General features: G+C 41.6%; 1 protein-coding gene across 1 annotated transcript; it reads right to left on the bottom strand.

Annotated features, from left to right (window-relative positions):
* Positions 1–39: 39 nt before the first annotated feature.
* On the bottom strand, positions 40–5,502 carry slc7a6os (solute carrier family 7 member 6 opposite strand). The gene is made up of 5 exons (XM_058401292.1): positions 5,200–5,502; positions 4,424–4,729; positions 4,112–4,318; positions 3,519–3,651; positions 40–291 (listed from the first exon to the last, which is right to left on the bottom strand). The coding sequence occupies exons 1-5, from the start codon at positions 5,380–5,382 to the stop codon at positions 170–172; spliced, it is 951 nt and encodes a 316-aa protein (XP_058257275.1). The 5' UTR covers positions 5,383–5,502; the 3' UTR covers positions 40–169.
* Positions 5,503–13,047: the final 7,545 nt, after the last annotated feature.

The raw sequence follows: 13,047 nt of genomic DNA, 5'->3' as shown, positions 1-13,047 counted from the left end.
CAACTCCCCCCCCACACACACACACGCAACCCCCCCCCCACTAAATACAGCAACACTCACCTCACTGAAACAATGCAAAAAAAACATCCGCAAGATTATACGCATCAACTAACATCACTGCATCATCATGGGAGTAAAAACACACACACACACACACACACACACAGTCTCAATCAGAATCATATTCTTCTCTGTCCTCTTTCTCCTCCTCATCATCCAGCTCCTTCATCACCTCCCTCTGATAGCGCTCCCAGCTCCTCCGGCTGTATGAATGTTCCTCACTCCAACAGCCTGGAGGAAAGAAACAACACAGGTACAGGTTACTCTTAAGATCCGCAAAAACAACCTCCATCTTTTCGCAGCCTGATAAGTGCATTTTAATTGTTTTAATACGCTGGCTGAGAATTTGCAAAACAAAATAACAAATCCAAAAACACGAATCAGACAAAGCGGAAAAGGTAGGTATAGTTTGTGAATGGAATTCTTGTCCTCTGATTGGATGAGACATCTGTCACTCAGGATACAGTGAGGGAAAAAATGATTTGATCCCCTGCTGATTTTGTACGTTTGCCCACTGACAAAGAAATGATCAGTCTGTAATTTTAATGGTAGGTTTATCTGAACAGTGAGACAGAATAACAACAAAAAAATCCAGAAAAACACATTTCAGAAAAGTTCTACATTGATTTACATTTTATTGAGTGAAATACGTATTTGATCCCCTATCAATCAGAAAGATTTCTGGCTCCCAGGTGTAACGAGCTCCCAGTAAGGAGCTGAGATTACAGTAGGAGCACTCTCGGGGAGTGCTCTTAATCTCAGCTGGTTAACTGTATGAAAGACACCTGTCCACAGAAGGAAGCAATCAATCAGATTCCAAACTCTCCATCATGGTCAAGACCAAAGAGCTGTCCATGGATGTGAGGGACAAGATTGTAGACCTACACAAGGCTGGAATGAGCTACAAGACCATCGCCAAGCAGCTTGGTGAGAAGGTGACAACAGTTGGTGCGATTATTCCCAAATGGAAGAAACACAAAAGGACTGTCGATCTTCCTCGGTCTGGGGCTCCATGCAAGATCTCACCTCATGGAGTTTCAATGATCATGAGAACGGTGAGGAATCAGCCCAGAATTACACTGGAGGATTTTGTCAATGATCTCAAGGCAGCTGGGACCACAGTCACCAAGAAAACAATTGGTAACACACTACGCCGTGAAAGACTGAAATCCAGTAGCACCCACAACGTCCCCCTGCTAAAGAAAGCACATGTACAGGACCATCTGAAGTTTGCCAGTGAACATCTGAATGATTCAGAGGAGAACTGGGTGAAAGTGTTGTGGCCAAATGAGACCAAAATCCAGCTCTTTGGCATCAACTCAACTCGCCGTGTTTGGAGGAGGAGGAATGCTGCCTATGACTCCAAGAAGACCATCCCCACCGTCAAACATGGAGGTGGAAACTATGCTTTGGGGGTGTTTTTCTGCTAAGGGGACAGGACAACCGCACCACATCAAAGGGACGATGGACGGAGCCATGGACCATCAAATCTTGAGTGAGAACCTCCTTCCTTCAGCCAGGACATTGAAAATGGGTCGTGGATGCAGAGAGGAGTGGGTCCAAATTCCTTGAGATGTGAGATGTGTGCAAACCTGGTGGCCAACTACAAGAAATGTCTGACGTCTGTGATTGCCAACAAGGGTTTGCCACCAAGTACTAAGTCATGTCTTGCAAAGGGATCAAATACGTATTTCACTCAATAAAATGTAAATCAATGTAGAACTTTTCTGAAATGTGTTTTTCTGGATTTTTTTGTTGTTATTCTGTCTCTCACTGTTCAGATAAACCTACCATTAAAATTACAGACTGATCATTTCTTTGTCAGTGGGCAAACGTACAAAATCAGCAGGGGATCAAATCATTTTTTCCCTCACTGTATACAGCAAGTAGGAAATTTTGTACCTAACTATTTCTTGTGTGGAGTTCTGCCTTCACTTTAAACCATTTTCATTTTACGTATTTCAACATACACTATACTGGCAAATGAAAAAAATTTATGACTGACTTTTTGTAAATATATTTTATTTAATGTACACGTATATTGGCAAAAGTATTGGGACACCCCTCCAGATCATTGAATTCAGGTGTTGTTTTTCAGGGGTCAGGCTCGGCCCCTTAGTTCCAGTGAAAGGAACTCTTAATGCTTCAGCTTCATACCAAGACATTTTGGACAATTTCATGCTCTTTGTGGGAACAGTTTGGGGATGACCCCTTCCTGTTCCAACATGACTGCACACCAGTGACCAAAGCAAGGTCCATAAAGACATGGATGAGTGAGTTTGGTGTGGAGGAACTTGACTGGCCTGCACAGAGTCCTGACCTCAACCCCATAGAACACCTTTGGGATGAATTAGAGTGGAGACTGTGAGACAGACCTTCTCATCCAGCATCAGTGTCTGACCTCACAAATGTGCTTCTAGAAGAACGGTCAAAAATTCCCATAAACACACTCCTAAACCTTGTGGAAAGCCTTCCCAGAAGAGTTGAAGCTGTTCTAGCTGCAAAGGGCGGGACAACTCCATATTACATTCATGTGCATGTAAAGGCAGACGTCTCAGTTTTGACCTGGCTCACAGTCTCCACTCTAATTCATCCCAAAGATGTTCAGGTTGAGGTCAGGACTCTGTGCAGGTCTGTCTTGGTATGAAGCTGAAGCATTAAGAGTTCCTTTCACTGGAACTAAGGGGCCGAGTCCAACCCCTGAGTTCAATGATTTGGACGGGTGTCCCAATACTTTTGCAACTACTGTACTTTTTTTTTTTTTTTTTAAATAAGAAAATGGACTTCATTCAGTGCTACTGTGAGGAAGGAGGTTCATATGGCGTGATGTTGGATATACTGATAGTGTAAAGATTAGTTTGCCATCTCTAAAAACACAGCAGAAGAAAGTAGGAATGTTTCGAAAACCAAACTATTCCATATTAAAGGATGCAAGCAGCCTACTGGACTTCCTGTAATATCCTGAGTGACTGATGTCTCGTCCAATCAGAGAGTAGAATTCCATTCACACTATATCTACCTTTTCCACTCTGATTCGTCCTTGTGTTTTCTGATTATTATTGTGTTGTGATCTTCTCAGCTACTGTATTTTACAGCTGCAGAAACACACCTCATCCTCACTCATCATCCAAATCGGTCATTTTTGTGTCAGTGTTATTGTTTTTAAAAAATAAATAAATAAACAAACAAATAAAGCAGATTTGAGTATAAAATTTCCCAAGCATGTCTAAATGAATAATTTTTAAATCCCAAAAGCAAAGATTTCCTTTGTGTTATTCAGAATCACCGCGGGTCAAATCAGTTTGTTCTTTTTTGTAAATCTTCTAACTTTTTAGGCGATGTGAAACGTGTTTGTGTGACAGTTCCTCTGTGTGTATGTGTGTGTGTGTGTATGTATGCTAACTTAAAAAAAAAAAAAAATGGATACTCAGGACAGGACCAGAACCTGACCCACGCACCTCCATAGCGTTCTTCATTACTCTCCTCGTCACTGTCCTCCTCATCTGGGTAATCGTTCCTCCAGTTGCTTTCCGCATTTTCATCATCCTCATCCTCATACACTTCTTCCTCCCAAGCGACCTCATCAGGTACCTGAGGATTTAAATCCCGTGACTCAGATGGAACACTGATGCTGAACCATTTTATTTATCATTATAAACACTTCCTGCTTCCTCAAAACCTCTCAAACTTGGGATGATGTGCTGCTGTTGATAATAAGATACTAATTAATAGTTTATTAAACAACGTTAAAGTCACCTGCACAGGTCTGGAAGACCGCAAACACGTTTATGTATTAATTAATAAATTGCTTAGGGAATAGATAAGTCACAAACTCTGCCATCCTCTGGGAAGACCTTCTTATATGAGCTGCATCTGAATACCGGATCCTGATTGGTTCTTAATTTTTATGACCCAATAACACCAGTTCAAGTGTCAGATGATGCTCAGCTGTTTCTTTAATAATCCACAAAATGAGTTTTCTGGGTCTGACTGCTTCAATTCCTCAGGTTTATATTCATTTTACTAATTTTATTAAGATCTCTCCACTCACCAGCTCTCCTTCTTCAGTGTAGGGTCTGACCGATAAGATGTCCTGAATCCAGCCGGGCGTGGCCGTCTCCTGGTAGTACAGATCGTAAACGTAGTCATCCTCCTTCTCGCGATGTTCAGCCCCGGCTCCGTGTGTCGACACGCTCAACTTCTCACGTATCATCTTCATAGAGTTACACAGAATCGTCTCAGGGTCGGACTGCATGTTCTGGAGAAGACCGGGGATAAAAACTTCTTTCTGACCTCTGACTGTTCCGTACGCCTCCAACATTTAGTCAGTTCTCATAGAACTCTAGTCATCAACAATTCTTACCTTCTCAGGATCTTTCTCGTCCTCCTCACCGTCTTCCTGAACGATATCAAACACCTGCACGCCTCCCAAGCGAGGTTCTGTGTCTGTCTGAGCGTTCTCTTCAGGTTCTCGATCTTTGCCGGGCTCTGCAGGAAGTCCGGCTCGGTGGCCGGACAGGATCCGGTACCGCTCCTCTCTTCTCGTGGTCCATTTGGTGTTGCGCAAGTCGCCGATGATCCTGTCGGAACTGCCGTGAGACGGACGCAGGGCGTGTGCAAGACGTGGACGTGACAGAGCTTCACGCACGTGTGTCTGCACCGGAGCGTCCTGGAAAGAAAGACCACAGAAAAGTGTTTAAACGTGAGAGGTGTTTATTTTACAGATTTAACACATCGGATATCACTCACACAGTCACCTGATCAAAAAACTATAACTAAGCAAATATTCTAGTTATTAACATTTTAATTACAAATTACTCACCTAGTAAACCAATTAGTTACATAAAAAAGCAAATATCTGTTTTGTTACATTACTAAGAGACATTAAGGCTTAAAAGGTATGAATATTGTGTAAACTAGGCGGGTTTAGTCAGATAAGTAGAAAACACCGTTATATTTACTTACGCTAGTCAAGTAGCACACTAGCCAAGATTACAACTGACTGTTTTTAACTAGGTAAAGGATCAGCTCCTTATCGATTTAATACGGTGTTATTTTAAGCAGTTCGCGCCCGGTTGAAATTAAATGACTAAACGAGCAGCTAGGTCAGGAATTAGCATGTCGGCTAGTTAGCATCACCTGTGAGGAGACCGTGGTCACGAGCTTGAACACAGAGTTTTCGATGCGCGCGTGCTCGGGTTCGGGTTCGGGCTGCGCGGTGCCGGACTCGGCTCTAACCCGTTTACAGGCGAGCAGCAGCGCGTCCGCGGGGTCCGTGCCTCTTTTCCGCTTCACCCGCAGGATGGTGGTCCCAGGGTCCATGGCGCTAACGGGATCTGTGTTTGGAGCAGAAAGACCGCTTCAGGATCAAGGAGCGGTGAAGAGAACAACACCACAGATGGCGCTCTTCCTCCTCCTCCTCTTCTTCTTCTTCTTCTCCGCAGGCCGCGCGGTTCTTCTTCTTGGGTGTTAATGCGGTTTTAACCAGGGATTGTTTACTCATTACCCCCACTACATGCTAGTGATGGGAGGTTCGGATCATTTTAGTGACTCGGATCTTTGAAGTTCAGATCATTTTAATGACTCGGATCTTCGAATCTCGTTCAGCAAAATGAACTGATCATTTTTCGAGTTCATTTCGTTCATTTCAGCAGAATGTAATTACAATGTTATTATGTGTTATGTGTTAATAGGCAATTACCTGGACACATCGCGAACGTTAATCATGTTTAGAATAAGACAAACTAGATGAATAAGATGAACTAATCAAGTTTCCCGCACAGAACCGATATGAACCGATGCTGCGCATGCGCGGTCAATACAAAATGAACGATGCGTTCTCTGAGTCGATTCGTCTTTCCCGAGTCATATTAAGGATTCGTTCAACATCAACGAATCGTTCATGAAGGACACATCACTACTGCATGCTCCCTGCGTGGAGTCTGCATGTTTCCTCTTGGTACACCGATTGTTTCCTCCCGTGTGTGTGTGTGTGTGTGTGTGTGTGTGTGTGTGTGTGTAATGTATTGTGCTGGGCTTAAAGAAGAAAGCAAGAAGTTGTTAATTGTAAATGATAAAAGTTCACTGTCCTCTGGCTCCTTTATTGTTTTACTGCTTCAAAGGAGCTGTAAAGTAAAGCAGCCCATTTAACACCCAGACGGTGGTCACGTACTGCCCATGCAGGACCCTCCATATCCCCCTCTTACTGTCCCACAATAACCACATTTACCCCATGAGGAACTACCCTGTTTCCCTAGATCACTAATCAACTGGGAAATGTTTAGGATTATTAAAAAAAATCATTCATTACTGAATTAAAACCCTAGTGATGAGCTGTGCAAATCAATCCATAAATAGATCAATTATATATTTAATATATTCTTGATTAAATGCATTTATTTAATTTATCAAAAATATAAGAGTTTAAAAGTGTCATGTGAAGATAACAGACTTTAATAGCTTCAATTCATTCAACCTTCAAATCTATTTATTTCTCTTTTTTTAATCATTTGGAGTGAATGTAAAAGTTTCTGTGGAATAAATAAGATAAAGTTATAAGTCAGTTCATTTCAGCTTCCTACAGCTTGTAAATCACTTTGTGTAGGATTATTATTGAAAAGAAAATCGAACCCAGAAGTTTAGAAATGCATCTGTGTGCAAATTCTATGAATTATTTCTATACAATCAAATCTATTTTTATTCAAGCAAAACAGCTGATTTCTGCCCAGAGCATATCGACCCCTAAACTGAGCAAATACCAAACACAGCCCTAAATACTCAGTGATCTGCTTTATTCATTCATTTAGGACAAAATACTCTATTTAATAATAGGAGAGCAGTTTAGGGTCTTGGTGAAAAAAATACTGATGTTATGAAATATTGAGTTTTTTAATATATATATATATATATATATACATATACATATATGTGTGTATATATATGTGTATATATATATATATATATATATAAAATGGCATTACACACTCGTGATGTTTTTTAATCCCATTACACAGTCACATGATTTTTTTTTTTTTGTTTGCATTACACAGTCACGTGACGTCACGTCCGTTGCCTAGATGACGTTAAAGAACAGAATCAGAACAGAACTACCTGAACAGAATCTTTCGGATCTTTCAGAAATCAGCTGAACTTTGTGAGAGTAAGGTGTTTACTGACGTTATTCTGAACACGAAAGAAATAAAATGGCGAAGTTTTTTAGTGCAGTTATGGAGAGTGTAGCGGATCTTCCACTGCGCCCCCTGTTGTTAGCGGCCGGAGCTGCAGCCACAGCAGCCAGCATTTCCTATCTTGTTAAACGGGATGATGGAGAGACAGCGGACCCCGAGGACACCGAATATCAAGCAACAATTATTTCTCCGGCCTGGTGTAAGTTTACTTCTCTCCTTTAAACAACATGAATTCAGTAGATTTGTTCGGTTCTTCATTAGCTAAGAGGCAGGGCTGTTGCTAGCTATAAATGTATTCCGGTGCACAGGCTCCACAACACTCCACATTTTCTTGAATGCCTAATGTATTCATACAATGTATGTATGTATGAAGCCACAAATAGAACAAACAACCATGTAAAGGTAGCCTTAAGAAGATTTATTGATGTCAACCATGTCCAATAAAGTTTCTAGCTAGTAAAAGAGTAAAGAAAACGTGCAGAAAGTCTTGTCCTGTAGGCTGAGTGTCCAACACTGAGTCGTAAATGAGCTGCTTCATTTCTGGAGATGAAACTGTACCGTCTATCGTCTTTACTGTGACTCAATGTACAAAGCTCCTCCATCTCCACTGAGAAGACAGCAGGTGAAGCCTGTCCTGCTCCATTGACCGTCTCAGCACACTGAATGAGAGACTGTTCACAACTACAGCTCTACAAAGTGTAGAACATCGCTCCTTCACTTAGCTTTTATCATTAGCATTGAAAATACATGGAGCTAAAATGGGGTAAGGAAATCATTTGTTCAAAGTTAGGAATGACCCCATAGGTGTGAAAGTTAGAAAACCTAGGCATCTTTTGCACCCAGCCACAGACCTACAAAAGCTTGTGCTAGCTTGATAGCTTGTTTTATTATTTTAGTAACCTGACGTCTTACCTCTCACTCCCATCTCGGCTCTCTGTTCTTCTACCTCTGCTTGGTAAAGAGAACTTTCGGATATCCATCTACAGAAGTCAGGAATAAAATATCGCTTCAATTAGTTCCTCTTATTATTTGGAATCTTTCTTCACTTTCAGATGTAGCCTGTTACTCTACCTCTTGTTTCCTCACGCGCCGATGCACTGACAGAGAGCTGAGTGCGCGTGCAGTGTTTCAGTTCATGACATGCGCAGTTCACGTGCGTGACCGAGCGAGTTTATCAAGAGGTAGTGTAGGTGAAAGTGGTGTTGCTGTGACTAATTTTCGCACTTTTCGAATAATAAAAAATCGAATAAGAGATGATATTGTACTGGGGCACGTGCCCCGGTGAAATGGGTGTAGCGACGCACGTGCTAATATCCGTGACCCAGATTGTGTCCGGCGCTCGCGCTGCTTGAAAGATGCACCGATGGGTGAAATCACTCTCTCTCTCTGTCCTGGAACATGGAGGATTTTAGCTTCATGAATGTGGAATAAAATCTGTCAGTGTGTCCTTAAGCCCAAACCCGCAGTAGACATGTAGATACTGACCATCAGGAAAGTGGTTTTTATTCTGGAGGCACGTGAAAAAGTGGGAATAGTTGTGCTGTAGAGCTTCAGATCAGAAGTGATGAAAATACTGTTTATGTGCAATTCAGCACTTCAACAAGAAAGGATGATGTGTGATGATGGCTCTGTTTTTCTGCATTTAGGTCCAGTGTGTGAGCAGGCCACGGAACCGGCTCTGGTCCAGTCCACAAAGGTTCATCAGGACCAGATGATGGTAAGTTTGTTCTGCTCCTAACTTTAACCCTATAGTGTACATTTACAGTCTCTTACTAACAGCAGAACTGCAGGCTCATATTTACACCATTCACACTCCAATGTTTTATTCCACTGATGCCACATTGTAGTCTCTTTTTAAATAAAGGCCAAATCTCTGCACCGTCTCTCAACACTACATTAAAGTTCTTTCAGTTTTTTATGATTTTATTTTAGGTTATCCACCAAAATGCTTTCAAAACACTTTTAGTTTTTCTAAATGCTTAGAACATTTATAAATGTTCCTGCAACATTGCAAAATCAAATATTTCCTTAATATCAGGCTTACATTTGTCATGACATCCTTTATTTTTGTAAAACTATTATTATTTTATTGTTATTTTTATCAATCTCTCAGTCGATTGTGGGAAAAAACACAAATCAAGTTTCCTATGATATGAAGATCTTACTTTTTTCTGTGAATTGTTTTAATTGCAGCTTTTATGACATGTCTGGGGGTCATGAGGGTCTTTCCCTCAGTGTTGATTACAGGACTTCCCTTTTCAATCTGCCAACTCAGAGGAAGGAAGATAAAAGTTTTCCTATTGCCAGTGGGGGAAATGTCTTACAAATGTACTTGAGATGACTGAAGTAGTTAAAATATCCTACTTATTATTACATCTGTGTGGAAACAGCAGGAGGCTATGAAGGTCATCACTCAGCTGGAGAAGGAGAAGTTTGACCTGATACACCAGGTGAAGGCACTGCAAGACGGGGATCTGAAGTCCGAGTTCCATAGAATGATGGAGAATCTGACGAACTATGAAAAGTTACTGAAGGTAAATATTCTTGTGATGAAACTATGACAGCTGTTGTGGACTCTGTGTGTGTGTGTGTGTGTTCATTCTCCAGCTTAAGATATTCTCATGAGTAATGGGTCAGTATTTAAAATATCTGAATGTGTGTGTAAAAGGGAAATGAAGACAATAAGCACTAATTGTTGTTCTTTTCAGGTCTCCTTGTCTGAAACTGAGGAGAAACACCAGAAGGCTGTGGAGACCATCACTAAGCTGGAGGAGGAGTAGTCTGACCTGACACATGAGGTCAACACATTGCGAGACACAGTGGAGGTCATGGAGAACCAGCTCTATGAGACTCGCTTTCTGTGTGATGATCTAAAGAATGTAAGTGAGAAGAAACTCTTTCATTAAGCAGCTCCTTTTAATTGAAGTGGACTGTATGAGGACTTTTCATGTTCATGCTGAGGCTCTTTTAATGTGTGTGTTTTAGGAGTGGGAGGAAGAGCAGGAGACTCACAGGCTTCTGAAGTCCCAGTACCAGGAGAGGATGGAAAATCTGACAAACAATGAGAAGTTACTGAATGTAAATGATCTTCTCATGAAGCTACGACTGCTGAACTGTGAACTGTTCAGAGTTGTGAACTGTATGTTTAGTTGGTGTGAGATCGTTCCCCCTCTGTATCAGGGCATGCTCTCAGGGGATCTGTGACAGGAGAAGCAAAGGCAGACACAGCAGGCCCAAGAGCATTCCACTTTTTAAAGAGATTTATATGGTAAACTTGCTTGCTTTCCTGGTTTTTGCAGGTGATAGTTTACTGGACCCACCCTCTCGAGGACTTTGTATGGGCCCTACCACCTTGCCAGGAATTTGCACATTGCATTGGGGATTAGGAGCAACACTTTATCGGCCAGGTTGAATTCTCCCAGCTGTCCTGGGCAATTGTAGGCATGTTGCTGCTCTTCTTGGGCAGCCTCCATATGCTCTTTTCCAATGGGAGCCATTCTGTCAATTCCCTCTTAGCATGTCCTGTACAAAGTCAGTCACTGACCTGTATAGAGAGGGCGGTTCCTCCCACGCCTCTTGGGCCACATCTAACAGTCCTCATGGTCACTGTCCAAACAGGAGTTCTAAGGGCGTGAAGCCAGTCGAGGCCTGCAGTGTTTTGTGGACGGCGAAGAAGACTTAGAGAAGGAGGAGTTCACATTTCCATCCTTCCTTGTCTAAAAAAGAAATTAGTCTACAGTATTTCACACCTCACAAGGAATAGTCCATTTTATTACGGTTACTTTTCTCAAAAAAAACATTCTTGATGCCGTATGCAGCAAACTGCAATCTCCGGAGGACGCAGCATCCGAAATGAGACACAGTGAATATAGAAACACTGTATATGGGCGGGTCACTGCCTCTGACTACTCCAATTATCCAATCAAAGGACGGGAAATTGCTGACGTAATCGTACGCCTGCTAGATGGCCCCAGTGACGCCAACTCCAAATCTGATTGGTTAATGGAACAGTTTCATTGCCACTTATTTTAAGCTCCGGGCGCCTGCACTATTGATTCTGAAGGCCTTAAGGCTGCGCAAACCATGATGTCATCCACTGTCTGAAATATGATTGGATAAATACTCTTATCATAAATATACACTACTGGAAGCAGCGCAACCGAGAGAAAAGCTATGAAATGTAGAGAATAGACTATTGGGAATAATTTAATACACATTTATGGAAAAATATATTAAATATATTAAAATGCAAGTCAGTGATTCAGATGACTGCTGTTCAGGCCAGCAGAGAAGGACTTACTGGCCCTGATGGTCCGCCACTGGCTGTTGGTGACTTTATGCCATTCCTGCTGCAGAAATTCAAGCAGCTCAGCTTTGTTTGATGGCTTCTGACCATCTGTCTTCCTCTTGATCACATTCCAGTGGTTTTCAGTGGGGTTCAGGTCTGGAGATTGGGCTGGCCATGAGAGAGTTCTTATGTGATGGTCCTCCATCCAAACCTTGATTGATCTGGCTGTGTGGCATAAGGCACTGTCCTGCTGGAAAAATAATCCTTAGAGTCTGGAAACATTGTCAGAGCAGAAGGAAACAAGCTTTCTTCCCAGACAACATTGATTCATGTGCCTGAAGCACTTGCTGAAGCACCTCCAGATCATCACTGATCCATCACCAAATTTCACAGTGGGTACGAGACACTAAAACATCTCAAGATCTCTATCTTGGGCAAAAAACTGGACTCATGAGAAAAGATGACCTTACTCCAGTTCTCCACGGTCCAATCCTCATGGTCTTTTCTAAACCTCAGTCTGGCTTTTCTTTGCTTCTCATTGATGAAGGGCTTTTTTCTAGCTTTGCATGACTTCAGCCCTGTGTCTAGGAGCCTGTTTCAAACCGTCCACACCATGCTCTTCACCCCAGCTGCTGTTGGCCATTCTTTTTGTAGGTCACTTGATGTCATCGTACGGCTGTTGAGTGACATTAGAATGAGTTGGCGGTCATCACAGTCAGTGGAGAGTCTTTTTTTGCCCTCTGCTGGTCTTTGATATCTCCAGTGTCTGAAGCTTCACCTTGTTCTTATGAACCCCTGTCTTTGAAATTTTAAGGATGGAAGCAACCTGATGCTCATTGTATTCCTCTGCCAGAAAAGCCAGGATTGAACCCTTCTTTTTCTCACTCAAAATTTTTTTACAGCTCTTTTGGCATTAGTTAGTAGGTAGTTATTTGACTCCAATTACATTTGAGATACCTACTAGCACTGTTTAAAAAAAATTGAGTGGTCTCTTAACTTGTTCCAGAGTTGTATATGTAGGGGTTCAAGCACAACACACTGAAACACTAACATTACTGTAGGCATTATTTTTTATTTATTCAATAATTTAAATTTATACTGTCTTTATTGAGACTGTGCAGACCAAACTGTAAGGCTGAGAGATTTAATACATTGAGAGACGATACTACACCACCAGTCCAGACGATACTACACCACTCCACACAGTCACCATTACTTATTTTAAAATGCTGTGTGGATCCATTTTCCTTCATGAGATTAACAGCTCTTCATCTCCAGAGCCACTAATTAGTCAGTTCCATCATTCAGGTGTCATTGTTTGGATATTAAACAATTTTTGCAAGGAATATTTGTAAAGTCAAGTCATTTATTGTCATTTCAACCATATATGTTGTGTCTGAAGCACTTACTGTGTTTCTTGCCTGTGTCAGCTTTTTAATCTTAGTTTATACCGTCTAATTTTCTCTTTTGCCTCAATATTTTACGCTGTCAAGTTTCATTTTTACATTTTTT

The sequence above is a fragment of the Hemibagrus wyckioides genome, linkage group LG10, assembly GCF_019097595.1.
Source record: "Hemibagrus wyckioides isolate EC202008001 linkage group LG10, SWU_Hwy_1.0, whole genome shotgun sequence".
In the NCBI taxonomy this organism is placed as follows: domain Eukaryota; kingdom Metazoa; phylum Chordata; class Actinopteri; order Siluriformes; family Bagridae; genus Hemibagrus; species Hemibagrus wyckioides.
This window is presented reverse-complemented; position numbering and strand designations above follow the sequence as displayed.